The 16,704-nt window shown below is 44.3% G+C and overlaps 1 protein-coding gene across 7 annotated transcripts in view; it reads right to left on the minus strand.

The window, feature by feature from the left end:
* The window catches only part of GRB7 (growth factor receptor bound protein 7), a 92,443-nt gene that overhangs the window by 18,186 nt on the left and 57,553 nt on the right, over positions 1 to 16,704 (minus strand). For all 7 annotated transcript variants that reach the window (XM_061588065.1, XM_061588066.1, XM_061588064.1 and 4 more), the window contains 2 exons: positions 10,487 to 10,682; positions 7,633 to 7,780 (listed from right to left, as the gene is read on the minus strand). In XM_061588065.1, the coding sequence (XP_061444049.1) occupies positions 7,633 to 7,780; positions 10,487 to 10,682 (344 nt within the window). The remainder of the gene's footprint in view (positions 1 to 7,632; positions 7,781 to 10,486; positions 10,683 to 16,704) is intronic.

Consider the following 16,704-nt stretch of genomic DNA (forward strand, 5'->3'; position numbering starts at 1 on the left):
GGTGGTAGAGACCAGGAAAAATCAGCCTCTGGCATCGGCCGGTTAGAAATATGTGGTGGTGGAATCCATGTTGAGAGGCCCTGATCTCTGAATATCAGATACCGGTGAGCAAACAATGGGAGAGGACTGTTGCTTTCATGTCCTTGTGGGCTTCCTGAAGCATCTGCTTTGGCTACTGTTGGAAACAGGATACTGAATTGTATGGACTCTTGTTCTTATCCAGCAGTGAGCTTAATCAGTCAGCTGTGGAGTATCTTTGATGTACCCAACTATTCCACAAGAGGGAGCAAAGCAACTGTTCAAGTCATATTATGTAGTAGTAGTAGCAGTAGTAGTATAGTTTAATACGGTCACAGACCAAACAGCAAGTCATATTATGATACCTAAAGATTACAGGGCTATGTGCTAAGTTTATTAGATGAAAGGTATCAGAGCTCAGTGCTCCTGTCTATTGATCTAAAGCCCTATCTAATTCCAGATGTGACTGTGTAATCACAAGAGGGAAAGTGCTCTCTGCACATACGTAAACGTATTCTCTTCATTATTATTTCTTTTATAAATACGTGGCATTCAGTGGCTGAGCCCTGGCTCAAATTAAGCATCGAAAGGGTGTGGAAATCTGAAAGAGGGTGAGGGGTATGCCTGCTCTTCCATTATTAGACCACAACTGATTTTCCAGACCTTTTGAGGCTGAGGAATTAAATGGCCAAGCATCTCTCTGAATCACAGCAGGGTTTGTTGTTTGTTTTAGAATTGGTCAGGCTGTACTTTTTGCATTTCATGGCCATTTAACATTTGACTCACTGTTTACAATTTCCCCCCTTTATACCTCGTGCATGCGTGTGTGTGTAACACCCCTGCCAATGGAGGATTACACCTCATGCATCTGATGAAGTGGATTCCATTCCATCATAATTGATCTGTTAATTTTTAAGGTTGCCTTATCCGCCTCTTCCTTTTTCTAAGCTTGTGTCATGGGGAAGGTGATAAATAATGGAATATCCAACTTTTTAAATGAAAGCTGAAGCTTCACTGGCTCCTAACAAAAGCCCTGCCTGGAAATTCACTGAAGTGCTGCTGAGGCCCTTCCCCCCACTGTACCTAGATTCAATTCAGAGGGCTTCCTATAGTAAGAAAGAAACCAAGTCTTCCTTTTGGCTCCTTCTCAATCAGGAGTGAGGAACGTCAGGCTCGGGGGTCAAATGTAGCCCTCCAGACCTCTCTTTCTGGCTCTTGGGACTCTCCCCAGGCCACCCCTCCTAAGACCACATCCCGTCAACCCTTGAGCTGACCCCCCCCCCGATCTCACTCAGTTGAAGGTTTAACCAGGGTTGTGCATGGCCTTCTTTTCTTCTTTTTTAACCTGTCTCTCCAGGCTATGAAAAAGCCTTAAACTTCTCTGATAATCAGGGCTGGTGCAGTGCTGCATCAGCAGTTGCAGCAATCCTGATATTTTGGGGGCTAGGCCACCTGGACAGTGTTTGTGCACTACCTTCTTATTCCCCTCCCTAACAGTTTTAGTGAAAGCCAGTGTGGCATAGTGGTTAGTGTGCTGCACTACAACCTGGGAGATCAGGGTTCAAATCCCCACATAGCCATGAAGCTCACTGGGTGACCTTGGGCCAGTCACCGCCTCTCAGCCTCAGAGGAAGGCAATGGTAAACCACCTCTGAATACTGCTTACCATGAAAACCCCATTCAAAGGGTCCTCATAAGTCAGAATCGACTTGAAGGCAGTCCATTTCATTTTCCAATAGTTTTAGTGAGAATGTGATTTACTGTTTCAGACGAGATGTGTAAGAATAACTTACCCATGTAGTGCATCCTTGCTTATGACAGCATGGCTAGCACAACAGTGATCTGTGGCCAGGGAGAATACTGCTATACTGCTATGCTAATGATGCATGTGTAGGGGCCAAGTGCACAATTTCAGCAAGAAGTCAGACTTGGCAGCCCAGGATCATCTAATAGCACCTACCATCTGTCAGAGCAGGGTGTCCATAATGTGATCAGGGTCTGCTTCTTTCTTTCCAGAAAAAGGAGATAACCCAAGGCTAGATTGACCTGGCTGGTGCACTGGAATGAAAACTGAAACTGGGGCTACTTGGATGTGGACGCCATCAATCATGGGCAGGGAATCATAGGAGAAGAGGAGCTGAGCTAGACTTTGGACAGTACAAGATGAATTTACTATCTCTGCTGGCCCAGGCTATGCTGCTACAATGTCCTGGAGAAATTTCCACAGGGCTGAGATGAGCCAAGAGGGACAGGGTTTGAAATTTATTATATATTTTGAAAAACTGTTTATTCACTATCGATTTGGACAGCTCTTAAAATATTGTAATGATGTTTTGCATGATGGTTCCTGAGATCAAGCAGCAGGTTTTCATCTGTGTTTGGACTCAATTTTATGCCATTTTGAATCAAGATGGCAGACTGAATCTTTCAAAACTGCCCTGATTTTTTGGTGTCTTAGAATTCCCAAGCAATGCTGGGTATGAGGCTGCTGTGATTAGTTAGTCTGGCCATAGAGAAGAACCTCCCCAACACTACTGGATACCTTGGCTCTGTGCAGCCTGCTTTCAGTGTGTGCTGCTAATGGGAGGCACTGGCCCTACACTGCTAGTTCCTTTCCGCACCCACATATCTAATGCACGGTAAGACTGGGGAGACTTGATCTCAATGCCCCAGTCACTCATGAAGCAAATAGGGTGACCTAGAGCCAGCCTCATTCTCTCTCTCTCTCTCCCCCCCCCAGCACATCTCACATGGTTGTTGTGAGGATAACAGAGGATGGGGGAGAACCATGGACATTGTCCTGAGCTTCTTGAAAGAGGACAAGTAAGAGAAAAGTCAAATATACATGCATCTTTCTATAGGGCCAGAAAAGTATATGACACTTTACAGCAGCCTTCGTCTGCCTGATGCTCTTACAACTCCCATGAGCCCCATAAGAACATAAGAAGAGCCTGCTGGATCAGGCCAGTGGCCCATCTAGTCCAGCATCCTGTTCTCACAGTGGCCAACCAGTGCAAGAACACTCTCCCCTCCTGAGGCTTCCCGCAACTGGTTTTCAGAAGCATGCTGCCTCTGACTAGGGTGGCAGAGCACAGCCATCATGGCTAGTAGCCATTGATAGCTCTGTCCTCCATGAATTTGTCTAACCTTCTTTTAAAGCCATCCAAGCTGGTGGCCATTACTGCATCTTGTGGGAGCCCCAGCCAGCACCTGGAGGACACCAGGTTTGTAAAGGCTGTTTTACAGAGGCAGGGGGATTGGGCATTTGAGTTGCAACCTGGGAATCCTGAAAGAGGATAAAGGGTTGCACTTAACTAAGTCCTACTCAGAGTAGACTCATTGAAAGTAATGAACCTAAGTTAGCCCTTGCATTGAATACCACCCAGTGTTTGTATTTTTCTAATTTCATTGTGATATTGTATGGTTGAAAAAATGCATTTGTCCTCCTTCCTCAGAGCAGGCTCACACAACATCAGGAACATTGGAAACTGCTTTGTACCAAGTCAGACCTTTGGTTCATCTAGCTCAGTACTGTCTACGCTGACGGGCGCCTCTTCCCTCAGCCTCCTGGGAACATATTCTGACCGTGAGGACAGTAAAAGTGACTGACCACCCCTGGTTGAGGGAGTGAGTAGCCTGTGGCTATTTATTATTATTTATATGCTGTATTTTACGTCGCTCAGAGTGGCTGGGTAACCAGCCAGATAAGCATCTAACCAATTGAATGAATGAATGAATGAATGAATGAATGACTGGCAACAGCTCTCCAGGGTCTCAGAGGGGGGACAATCCTGCAGATGCCAGGGAGTGAACCTGGGACCTTCTGCCTGCAATGCAGATGCTCTGCCACCGAGATACGGCTCTTCCCACCAAGTCAAATGCAGTCTGGCAGGAGCTTGACAATCCCCCTGTATTCACAGTCCCTGTTCCTGAAACAAAACCAGGAGGTTCATTAAGTCCCAAGGTACCACCCATGGCTGGCAGGCTGCTTTAGGCATGGTGGGTGACAAAATGGTCGCGTGGGCCTGACCTTAACCCACTGCCTCATTCGAGGAAAAGCAGCTTTAAGGCACACGTGACAGACATTTTGAAGAACCCAGTGCAGTAGTTTCCTCAATGTGATACAGCAATGCCAACTTTGAAAGCAACTACAGGGAGGAAAAAGTGGTTCAAGGGCTCTTTAAAAAAATACACACAGTTAAACCCTAAGGCAACTCTTTATGTCCTTACATACATCACTTCTGAGATCCAGTTGAGAGAAACCTGACATGCTTGGGGAAGACCTTGGGAAAGTAATTGGCCTTCAAAAATACATGCTGTCCTGCTCCCTGACCAGCACCAGGCACCCTGGCTCAAATTCCAGGGGAGGGATTAGAATGTCCCACCACGAGCAGCATCTTTCCCCCCTCTTCAGATGAAAGGCAAGGGAGCATTTGTCGTCAATCTTCACATAAACACTTTAATGGTAATCTCAGGCTGAGCTGCCAGTAAATCTAGGAACTGGCAAAGATTCTGAGAGCCTCAAAATACCAGACAGACTGACGGAGAAGAGTTCTTCAGAAAACAGGCTCATAATCACTCTCGTATGGCTCCTCTGATGCCTGCAAAGTTGGGATTATTAACCTGTTCCCTGTCGACATCTAATCATGGGTGCCTTTCAGAATTCATCCACTGGAAATTAGTAACGTTTTAAAAGAGAACAGGTGATAGTTGGGGAGCCTGGGCTTTGGCTTTCCTGGTCCCATCTCTTGCAGTGGGCCATAGCAGGAACCTGAAACAAGGGTTCCTGGGTTGCATTCTCAGGTAAGATATGTGAAAGAGTGCCTAGAACAGTTTTGCCCAACTTGGTGCCCTCCAGATGTTTTGGACTATAATTCCCTATTGGGCCCAGCGCTGATGGGAGTTGTAGTCCGTAACATTCTAGACAACACCAAGCTGTCTGGGGCTAACCGGAGTTGTAGTCCAAAGTATTTGGAGTTTGGGCAAGGCTGGTCAAGTAGCCAAAGAGAATAATTTCAGTCATGCAGTGAGAAATCTTAGATTGCACCATTCAAATATAAAAGATGGGTGTGGGGTCTGCTTTTTAACCACAAAAGAGTTGCCTGGGTGTGGGGAGCTGAACTTTCCCCTGCCTACCACTACCCACCTTCCACCGCTTGCGGGCACTTTTCTCCCAGTCCAGCTCTAATGCACAGAAGTAAAAAAGCTGAGGAAAAGATTGCTTTAGCACAGGGAAGAACATCAGGAAGGAAGGATCAGTGCCCCTCACCCATGCCCACCTTTTATTACACAAAGGACAGCCAATTTTAAAAGTGAAGAGAAAGATATAAAACAAGCATGGCTGCCCCAGGTCACGTCTATTTTGGCCTTTAGCATTGGAGGATGATGTGCACAGTGAGAAAAATGTGCTTTCTGGACTGGAAGGAAATGTCTATTTTCAATGTTACCTTGTAAAAGATTACACTCAATAAACCTGCACCTCTTCCTGAACAGAGATAACCTGGCCACTGTGATCCATGCTCTTTTAGATTAGATGCCTACAGTGTGCTGTACATGGGGCTGCCTTTGAGCATTACTTGGAAACTTCAGTGGGTCCAGAACTGTGTTATGAGACTGTTGATGGGGGCAGGCTAAAGGGAACCATATCAAATCAGTTCTTAAATAGTAGCACTGGCTACTGGTCCATTTTTTCCCCTGAATTCTATGTTTAAAAAAACAATGTTCTAGATTTAACCCTTAAAACCCTATATAGCTCAACCATCATAAGGGTCACTTCCTCCCACGCAACTCTTAGGCCCTTCTTCATTCTGAGGTGGCACTTGGGGAAAGGGCCTTTTCAGTGGTGGTGCCCTGTTTGTGGAACTCTGTCCCTAGAGATGCATGCCTCTCCTGAGTCTTTCATCCTTTTGGCACCAGGCAAAGGCCTTTTAATTTATTGAAGCCTTTTACAGCTCAGTCTTAAACATGTCTACTCAAAAGTAAGACTCACTGAGTTTATTGATTTATTACATTTATATCTCAGCTTTCATCTAAGGAACTTAAGGTAATGTATATAGCTCTCCCCTTTCCAATTTTATCCTCACAACAGCCCTGTGAGTTAGGTTAGGCTGAGAGATGGCGACTGGCCCAAGGTCACCCAGTGAGCTTCATGGCTGAGTGAGGATTTGAACCCTGGGCTCCTAGTCTGACACACTAACCACTACACCATCCTGATTCACTCACCTAGGTACTTTGAGGTTTACAGCCTTCATCTTTTATCTGCCTTTACTGATAAAGTGCTACTGTTCTTTTAATCTGCTGTTGCTCTACTGTCATTTCATGGTTTTATTATTTTATTGTTCTTTGTTGTGAGCCACCATGAGGGCCTGAATTTGAGCTGAAGGGTGGGATATTAAATTGCATAAATACATAAACTGATTTTTTAAAAATGCATTAGTATTGGTAAGCCACCAGACAACACAGAAGCAGTTTGCTCATTTGTCTTACTCTCTAGACTCCTATCAGCTCCTTTGTGTACCAAGCACAAAATGAACATCCCTGTTTTCCTCGGTCATATGGCAGTGGGTGTCAATGAACGGCATCTGTGTTGGTCTTCGACAGAAATGACGAGAGGCATCAGGTGGATTGAAACACTTCCAAGGCAGCTGGAAACCTCCTGTCCCATAATTATAGGCTCCTAGCAGAGGCCCACAGGGTAGCCAAACAAAACCTGGGAACCTTGACAACAATCCCCAAGGGAACCAACCTTGCCCTATCATGCCTGGTGAGCCCAAGCCCTCAATTCTAATTCTTAGTACTATATGGCTCTTCTTGTCCATAGCTCCGGGAAAGAGAGATGATGCAGATAGTCAGGACACCTGGGTTTGATTCTCAGCTCTAAGAAGAGACTGAGGCCTAATGCACTTTACTATATAGCTACCCTAAACAAAAAATAATTTTGCTCCCACCAGCATCTTGTAAGCAGAGTGGGAAGGAGAGATTGCATTTCCTCCTTTGCAACGCCTTTTCTCTGCTGTATAAATAAACAGATTGAGGGGAAGGGGATGCAACTGAGAAAGAGTGTGTGTGTGTGTGTGTGTGTATAAACAGCTCTTCTGCTGTCTTGAGTGTCTTTCAGCATAGCCCAGTGCCTTTTGATTTCTAACACCCCGAGCAACTGCTTGCTCTACCTATTGTGTTGGGCTTGACCTAGCCTAATGGTTTGGGGCAGGAGACAATGGCAATGGGTTCCTTGAGTCATTAAGCCATCATTAACTCTCACTTTTCATATTTGGGTTATGATTTTATTCTCTTTTTATACTCAGTCTGTATAGTGAAAGGAACCCCCTGGTGGGGTTGGGGGCACAATGTATCTCTGTACATCCTGCAGGACCTCTCTACACTGCAAGCCCCTACTTTTCCTCTTACATACTTGCAGTCTTGGTGTGGAGAGGAAAATACTGTCTGCACATTTTCAGAGGCCCTCTCATTAATTTAACATACAGCCAATTTGACCCTGGCTCTGCAAAAGAACAACCACCACAACGTCTATAGCTAAAGTCTTAGTGAACCTTGTGCCAAATTAAGTTCTAGTCTGATCTCTCTCCACCTCGAGATGTAAATGGGCACACTTACATGAGAACTGCCTTCTCGTGGTGAACCTGGCCCCAGGGAGGAGTTGCTGAGGATGGGTGAGTTGGAGGGACTGCAGAGTTCCGGGAAAGGGTTTGGGATGGAGGGCAGAGATAAGGCACGTGGCTCCTCCTCCTCCTCCTTCAGTTTTCTAAAGGAAAAGAAGGACAATTGAAGGATTAGCATAAAGGCATTAGGTGCCGCATCATTGGAAAGAGAGATCGGGTTTCTGGATTAGTGAATAAAGCCAATTTATTAGTGAGATAATCTGAAATATACTATAGAGATCCAGGGCCAGGCCTGTGGGTACTCCATAGTACAAATATTCAAATTTGGCACCTAGGCAACTTGAATGAAATCCTGCAACTTGAATGAATTATACAATCCAACCAAATTTGCATAATTTCTCTTTGTTTTGCACAATTTTATTCTGGTTCTGCTAAACCTAAGGAAGGATAATGAGCTGCCTCCTCCACTTAACAATTTGAAATCTTATTTAGCCACTTCTCTGAATTCTGAGATTTCATCAGATATTGCTCATACACTTTCAAACTTACCTTTGCAGTCATAAGGGCTAAAAACATTTTTTTTAAAAAGGAAAGCTGATATGCTCATGAAGCTCAGTCCTGCACTTGCTCCCTCATTTTGCACCTTTTTAATGCTTCCCCAACCCACAGCCAAAGATAAAAGTGGCTATTTCAAATCAATATGCAAAATTCTTTGCCTCCTAGCCTCTAGCACTAGCTCTGCATTTGCTTGCAAAGGGACTGAGCCAACCTCAACAGTCACCTGACTCAGCAATCCTGTTGTACTTCATCTCGCCATGGCACTGGCCCCATGGGCAGGCAAGGAAGTTAATGATTAATTCTAATACCTGTTGCCTTTTCCTCCCAGTGCATATCATATACGGGCGGTTGGTCTGAAATCTGTCTAGCACATCACTCCAAATGTTGTATGTGAGCATAGCAGTGATGCAGCATGAAAGGTTGCATGTCAACAGAGCTGTGTAGGTATCCTGTGTGAGGCAAAGCTTGCAGACTCATCTTAGAAGTTAGCAAGCTGCTCAGAGTAGCATATGTGTGATCTAGGGATGTGCTAGAATTCCACCCAATCTGGATTTGGTACTGAATTTTCAATTAATTCGCTTATTCTCAATTGCTGAGGATCGGATTATAATGTAGCGAATTTCCATGGCTATTTTTGAAAACAAATCCATCTCTAAAACATCAATTTTAAGAATTTACCAATTTTAATAATTTTAATAATTTATCAATATTTCCTTCAAAATATCAATATTGATATTTTTTCCAAGTGAAAAAAAGCACAGACTGGTAAAAGCAGCAGCTAGTGGGCAAAGAATGAACTTGAATCGATCCCAGCCTGTTAGGTTGATGGAATACTTTTGAAGCGGCACTGGCCAATGGATCCCATCCCTAGTGTGATTCCAAATGGTTTTGCTTCAATATTCAAGTAGGGCCCCACTCATACAGCAGGTTAGGTTCCAGACCCCCGCCGGAAAGTGAAAACCACCGAAAAGTCGATCAGCTGTAGCGCAGGGGTCTGGAACCTAACCCACTGATCACACCAGAGGAGGAGAAGGTCAGATCTTCCCCTCCTCGGGCGCAATCAGCTTGAGGGGGAGTCTGATCGCGCCAGAAGAGGAGAAGATCGGCTGTAGCGAGCTGCAGCTGATCTTTCCCTCCTCCTGTGTGATCAGCTGGAGTGTGGGAGTTTGACCGCCCTCGAGGAGAAGATCAGCTGTTCCCCTCCTCCAGCGCAATCAGCTCGAGCGAGGGAGTCTGATCGCACCAGAAGAGGAGATCAGCTGTAGCACGCTATAGCTGATCTTCCCCTCCTCTGGTGCGATCAGCTGGAGTGCAGGAGTCTGACCGCCCCCAAGGAGGAGATCAGCTGTAGTGTGCTACAGCTGATCTTCCCCTCCTTTGGCGCAATCAGCTGGAGTGCGGGGAACTCCAGCCCCCCTCCAGCTGATTGCCCCGCTGCTGCTGTATTAGCGGAACACCAAAAAGCGGAGCGCTGAGAAGCGGGGTCCTACTGTACTAGTTAGCCTAGTCTTTAGCTTCAGGGATGAATCGACGCTGGGCACCTTCAAATTGGCAATAAGAGAACCTCCCCACCTTCAGCTCCCCCAGTTCTGTAATTCTTATTGGAACTCTTTTGGCTTCTCTCAACATTTCTCAGAGGCTTCACCTGAGGAGAACAACCCACCAACCTGACTCAAGATTTTGTTTGAGGCTTCAAATTTCTGGGATAAAATGTCTGACCTAAATTCATTCTATTAAGCTGGTTGTCAGTTGCAAATTCATGCAAGCACCTCTTTGCTATCATGTCACAGGAGGAAGTTCACATTCTGCCTAGAAGCAGTAATTCCCTGCTTCCACACATATTAATGGATTTCACTGTGAATGAAATCAGTAATCCATCTTCCTCTATTCTGTAGCTGCAGTAGAGAAACAGCACGCTAGTCATCTGCACTACTTCTTTCCCTGCTTCTAACTGAGGTATAAACTATGCCCCAGAGAGTGGTCAGTTTCTAAAAAGAGAAATGCCAGGTCTTAAGGCCTCCTGGAAGCTCTGCCTCCTAATCTCAGATATATGGACTGTGATTCCTCAAGAATGAGAGAAATGAACTTAGCTCATGACCAGAGACACTCATTACAGAATTATTTGTTTTGTTCGAGGGCTAATCGCTGACTCAAATTAAACCATGTCCTCTGCCCAGGTTCAGAGATATGCTTCAAATGTCAGAACTAGTTCTCATCGCCAACACAAAATAATTAATGAATGGGGGTTATGGTTGGAGTTTCCCACAATTCCTGGCTCCATCTCCACGTACCTATTGGCTTGGATGAGCAGTGGCTGAGAACGCTTGACAATATCACCTCTCGTCAGAAGGCTGGCCTGTTCGCCATTGCAGATAGGGTTGCTGTTGGAAATGGGCCTAGCACATTCAGATTCCAGACCATCCTCATAAACATTGTCCAAGGTGCTGTTGATGTGGTTTTGGAGAGTTCCAAGGTCCATGTCATTATCTGTAGCAAAGGAGAGGAGACCCGTGACTTAGCTAATTTTTCCATTCCTTTGCTTCAATTTTGTATATCCATCTTTCCATGTTAGATGAAACAAAGCAGGGATGCTGCAAAATGAAAGGTTGTATCTCTGCAAATCAGACAAGATTCCCAGGGAGGGTTAAGGAAAAACAACTTGCAAGGAGCTGTTCCGGGCCTTACAGAGCCTAAGTCTAAGCCATTACTTTGGACCTATTGTGTGGAACCTGCTCCATGTTGTTGAGTGACTCCACCTAAAGGTATGACTTTGCATCCCTTGGGCCCACAGCCTGGCTGGAATAGAATAGCAGGTACCTTGTTTAAAGAGGAGTTAAATTCCCTGCAATTCCCTCAAGATGTCTATGCAGACATTCTGCCATCAGTCAATTGGCATACTTGCTGGGCCTACTCACAATTCTATTTACTTGAAAGGAGATGTGGAAATGTGCTGGTTGAAATAACACACTTCAGTCCCTCCTCTTGAATAAATTTACTTACAGGAACGAAATTAGAATTCAGGCACTGCTGTGGTTTATTTGGGGTGGGGGTGGGGAGCTCAGGCAAGATACCCATTGTTGCACCTTCATTGTGATAGGAGCAATTCCACATTGTTGCTGTCACCAGCTACTCACCTTGGGAGCTGGTGGGCAAGAGAGAGCACAGACAAAGCAAGGTGAGGAGGGACAGCAGAAACTGTTTGCCACTACCAGCTCATTCACCTGCCCTCTCCTTCAGGGCAGTGATAAGGACTGGGCTCGGGCAGAACCATTGCACAGAGGAAGCAGACAGGTGAGCAAGCAGCAGTGGCTCCTCAGAGTGGACTTCCATGAATGAGCAGGCAGTAATGACAAGTGATGGGTGGGTGGGTGAGTGGCAAGGGCAGCAAGGAGCAGCAGTAGAGGGCTCTGGTCAGTGATGGGCCATTCAAAGCCCATTCAAAGCCCTCAACAGCTGCTCAAGGGTATTAATTTCTGAATTCAGTCCTGAGTGTGTTCTCACTCTTCCTCATCCCCTGAGTAAAATCTACTCAAGAGAAGGCATGAGAAAGTGCATTTTAAAGTGACATGCACGCACAATAGAGTAGCAAAAAAATCATCTAGAAGAATTGAGCAGACACACCCCCAGACCAAAATTCTGCCAGTAGTGTAGTACACAAACTTTCATTTATTAAATAAGGACGTAACTTTCAATTTAGACACTAAAGCTACAACCCAAGGTAACCAATAAAATTCATTTAAAAATACTACAATTAAGAATTACCCCGTGCCTGCTTAACATCACACATTAAAAGCCAGCCCAACCAAGAAGGTCTTAATCAAGTTTCTTCCAAATGTACAGGTTTAGACTTTGCAAGCCTCTGGGGAAACTGCCTTCCCCACACTAACTCTGGCACCTTTGCCAGCAGCACAGTAAATGGAGCTATGCACTGGGTAATCACCCAATCATTTCACCAAGATTGCAATTAGTCACTATTATTCTGGTTGCCTCCAAACAACCAGATGCCTTGCTTTAGGGAAACTCTCCTTCTAACTTCACAAGGCAAGGTGAACTTCAGAATATTGGAGTACTTTGGTCGAGAGAGTATCAGTTGATCCCCTTAAATATCAAGTGGTGGAGCATGTAAAGAGCACCCAAGACCTGATCGTCCAGATGACTCAACCAATGGAGAAGAGAATCCCCAGTTCACTTCCAGGTATGCATGGTATGTGAACTGTGAGTACAACAAGATGTCTAACCACAAGCCAAGTTAAGACTCAGCACACAAAGACCAAGTGCTGCCTTATTTTTGAAGGCTTTATCTAGCTTCCTCAGAGCTCCTTAGTTGGCTGGTCAGCCCTACATAGCTGCCCATGTCAAAGAGCTACTGGGTCATTAAAGTTAAAAGGGAGACAACCTCGTTAGCAGAGACTTCTTTTAACACAGAGCTGAGCCATAGAGACTGTGCCTGGAACATCCTTTCTCCTTTTCAGCCACTGAGCCCATTCATCAGCTGGAAGGGAAAACAAAGCCTGGTGTTCAGCCTTATTGCACCATGAGGCTCTTGAGGTGCAAATGGAGATGCCACCCATACTCTTTTCCCATGCAACTGTAATGTAGAAGGTAAGGCCCTCAAGTAAGCAAGTTGTCTTTTTTGCCTACGTTTCTCTGTAAAGTGCTATATTCTTTGAGGTTGCCATATAATTTTTTTATTAATAGTAGTATTTATTCAGTGGGTGAGGATGCAAGGTATAGGGCAAGTGGAGCCGTGCAGGGGGTAACAGAGAACCCACCCTGAATAAACATTGTTTAGAACACTATGCTCATTCCACCACAACCTAAACGACACAGTCCAAGTGGCATTATCCACAAAATATTGTCACATAAATTAACCACCTGACATGGCTGCTTGTGTGAGGAGAGCAGGTATAGAATAGGGGCCAGAAGGATCAAGAGCTGGAAAAGGAAACCTTCCAGGGGTTGTTGGACTTCCAGTACCCATAGAACCCAGTCAGCTTAGTTAATGGTCAGGAATAATGGGAGCTGCAGTCCAACAACTTTTTTTTTGAGGGCACCCCCCCCCCGCTCTAAGCCATCTGGTATCTATACTACACCTGCTCTCCTCCTTAAGAGGCAGGAAATCCTATTTCAAATCACTGCTCAGCAGTGAAGCTCTATATTCAAGGCCCCTTCTCAGAATTTTCAGCTTTCATATTTTAAAAAGCTATCTCTACCCATTTTGATATAAAGAAAAAAAATGTGCAGATAGCATTCTGCTCAATTTCTTTGTTTTTAAAAATTAATTATAATCTACTTAACAAAGAAAAAAATAAAAACAAAAACAAGGGGAAAATGTGGGGGGAAATTTCATCAGTTCACATTAAGGATACAATAACTACCCTGGGCTCCTTTGGAGGAAGGTGTGGGATATAAATCAAATAAATAAATGAAACCATTAATACATCCATCTTAATTCAAACAGGTAAGTTGATATACACCCTCCAAATGTCCATATAGGTATCTTGAAATTGATGCTTGTAAGAAATACATTCAAAATAACAAGGGTGGTAAGATCCTCAGACTACTGCATAATAGATGGTCCAGTTTCTAAAATGGTGCTTGTCACCTGCAATTTTGCAGGGCTGTTGAATCTCTTCAACCAACCAACCAACTAATCAACCAATCAATCAGTTTTCAGTCGATTAATCCAGGAGGTTACACAACTTAACACTGCAACTATGCTATACGTGGGAAGAGGGAATTATTATACAAAATACGATTATAAATAAATACACACACACTGAAAATGGATACCATACACGTCAATGAATGAACATATAAGTTGAGATGCAGTCACATTGGGGTCAACAAGCCAAAAAAGTTGGGTGCAGGCATAACTAACACTAGAAGCTTGTGCCCAATCTGCATTAGCCTGCATGTGAGACAATTCGTTTTTGTGGTATCTTAAACAGCCTAGCTTTTGCTGAAGAACATCACAACAAATTTGTTAGCCTTTCATGTGTCACAAGGTTCTTTGTAGTTGGTTCCCTCCCTACAACAGCCTTACACGGGCAGGTGGCAACTGTAGCATCATTTCCACCTTGTCACCAGTTTCTTATATGATTCAGACAGAGATGGATTTTCAAATGCTCAGCAATAATAACAATTTGAAAAATCCAGTGCTAGGGTTCCTCCCACCCCTCCTTCAGCGGCCTGTGGCTTCCTTATCAGAACCAGGCAAAGCGACTCAGGGTTTCTCTCTGGCTCAGAGCAGCAATAAAGCCAAAGATCACAAGGCGGTTTAGGTGGCGTGGGAAGAAGCGCTACCTTCACCTCCATGCTCTATAGTGATGCTGTGCTTGTTGCTCCAATATCTTCCTAAGAAGGGTTGTGTGTACAATACGGTTTTTAAAAAGAATCTGCACCAAGAACAGCTAAAATTATGTGATTGGTATTATGTGATTGGTATTAAATATGAACATTCAGCAAAGCAGCATAACTTCATTTAAAATCACTTTTGATATTTATGCAGAGGGGTAAAAAGCTATGCAGGGCATTGAAACCTTGCTCCCTAGTGATCAGAAATCCCCTCTGGGTTTGAGATTTCATCAGGCATTGCCCATATAATTTCAGGCTCATCACCTCAACAGGAAGGACTAGAAACATAATGAACAAAAACAGCACTGAATTCTCTGCCTAACTTCAAATTTAGCACTTGCACAATATATTATGAAATTCCAAGAGCCTCACAATTAAGTTCACACACACACACACACACACACAAAACCAGTAGCCAACTTTTTTTTACTACCCCATCTGCCCCCACGTACCAATTCAAGCCGTTTGTGGTACTTCAACATCCTGAAAGAGATTTTTTTTAAAATAAAGATGATGATGATAATAAGTGGTATTCAATGCTAGTCCTATTCAGAGTAGACCCACTGAAGTTAATAGACATTACTAAATTAGGTTCATTACTTTCAAAGAGTCTACAGCAGGACTTAGATGAACACAATATTAATCATAAATAAATAAATAAATAATCCTCTCTTCCAGTTTATAGAAACATCCCTGTCTGATTGTCTGGGACAATACTTGCCACAGGTAAATAGGAAAGTGATTATTAAAAGTCTGTTTTCTAAAAGTGGGAATAAAAAACCTGGCCAAGGATGGAGTCTCCTCTGCCCATTACCAGGATGGTGCCTCTATAATAAGAGTTTCCAGTTTCGAGAAAGACTTCTGGCCTTCTCCAAAATGAAGCCAAGAGAAATCCCCTGACATACACAAGTAGCTCTGCCCTTCACTGAGATGGCATCTAGGGAAGAATCCCAGTACTCAGAAGCACAGTTTCTCTTCAGACAGTTGGTGTGAATACCCAGCAGTGGCTCTGCGTCAAAGTCCTGCTGCCCTGACAAGACTCTAGCTCCACCCTTTTCCTCCTAGTCTCCCTGAGGCGGTAAATCCGTCTGGACTGTTCCACTTCAGATTGTAGGTGAGAGTGCTCACATGACTGAACCACCACACAACAAAATTCCCTCCACACAGCAAATGAGCATGTTGGAGGAAAGGGCTGTAGCCTAGCCTTTCCCCCCATAAGCTAAGGATTTGAGGGAGGGAGGGAGGGGAGGGAGGATCATTTAATCATGGGAGATTCACTCTCACCCCCACCCATTCTGCCATCTGAAGTGAAATAGGACACTCACAGGTTTATTACCTCAGCGAGTCTATTCAGAGACCCTATTGCAATGTGGAGAATCAATCAATCAATCTTTATCATGGTCAATGACCAGCATAAGCAATGTGGCAAAAACATTAACATGGTGTGGTAAATTTTAGTGGCTAAGCGCAACTTTGCTGGAAAGGAATAATGAGATTGTATTGAAGAAATATGATCCTGAAAACAGGGCAATGATGCACCAAGCCCCTCCAAAATATGATTTTACAATCTTCCAAGAACGCAGAGGCACAATACACTTTAGGTGGACTACCCCACAATATTTCAGTGTGGTTCAGGTAACACCAAAGCACACTGTAGGAAGTTATCTAGAAGGATGGAGGTGCACTGATGATGCCTGAATAGCTCTGGAGGATGTGTAAAAAGGTTCAGGATGCACAGGGTTTGCAGGCCAAGAAGGGTTGGGTGCTGAAATTCTGACCAGACTGATGTTTGCAGCTGGGGAAGGGGAGCAAGATTCAAGACCTCTCAGTGCCTTATAGCCTCCCACATCCTGATGCCTTTTAGACAGGTTAGAAAACGAAATTTTAAAAAGAATCAGCAAAACAAAGCCAATCCAAGTAAGGCTGATTTTACAAGGGTTTCAAAAAGTTGAACAAGTTTGGACTTTGATTAATCTGCAGGTGATTTGTGGGGGAGAGGGAAACCACAGACTATCTTGCTGTGTGAACCCAGCTGGCACGTATATGGAATCCTTTGGCAGATGTCAGAGATGGTAATGGGACACAAGGAAGAAGGCCTCTAAGATATGTTGGACCTAAACCAATTAGGGCTGTGCAAATTATACTCTGCACC

This window comes from Rhineura floridana, chromosome 11 (assembly GCF_030035675.1).
Source record: "Rhineura floridana isolate rRhiFlo1 chromosome 11, rRhiFlo1.hap2, whole genome shotgun sequence".
In the NCBI taxonomy this organism is placed as follows: Eukaryota; Metazoa; Chordata; class Lepidosauria; order Squamata; family Rhineuridae; genus Rhineura; species Rhineura floridana.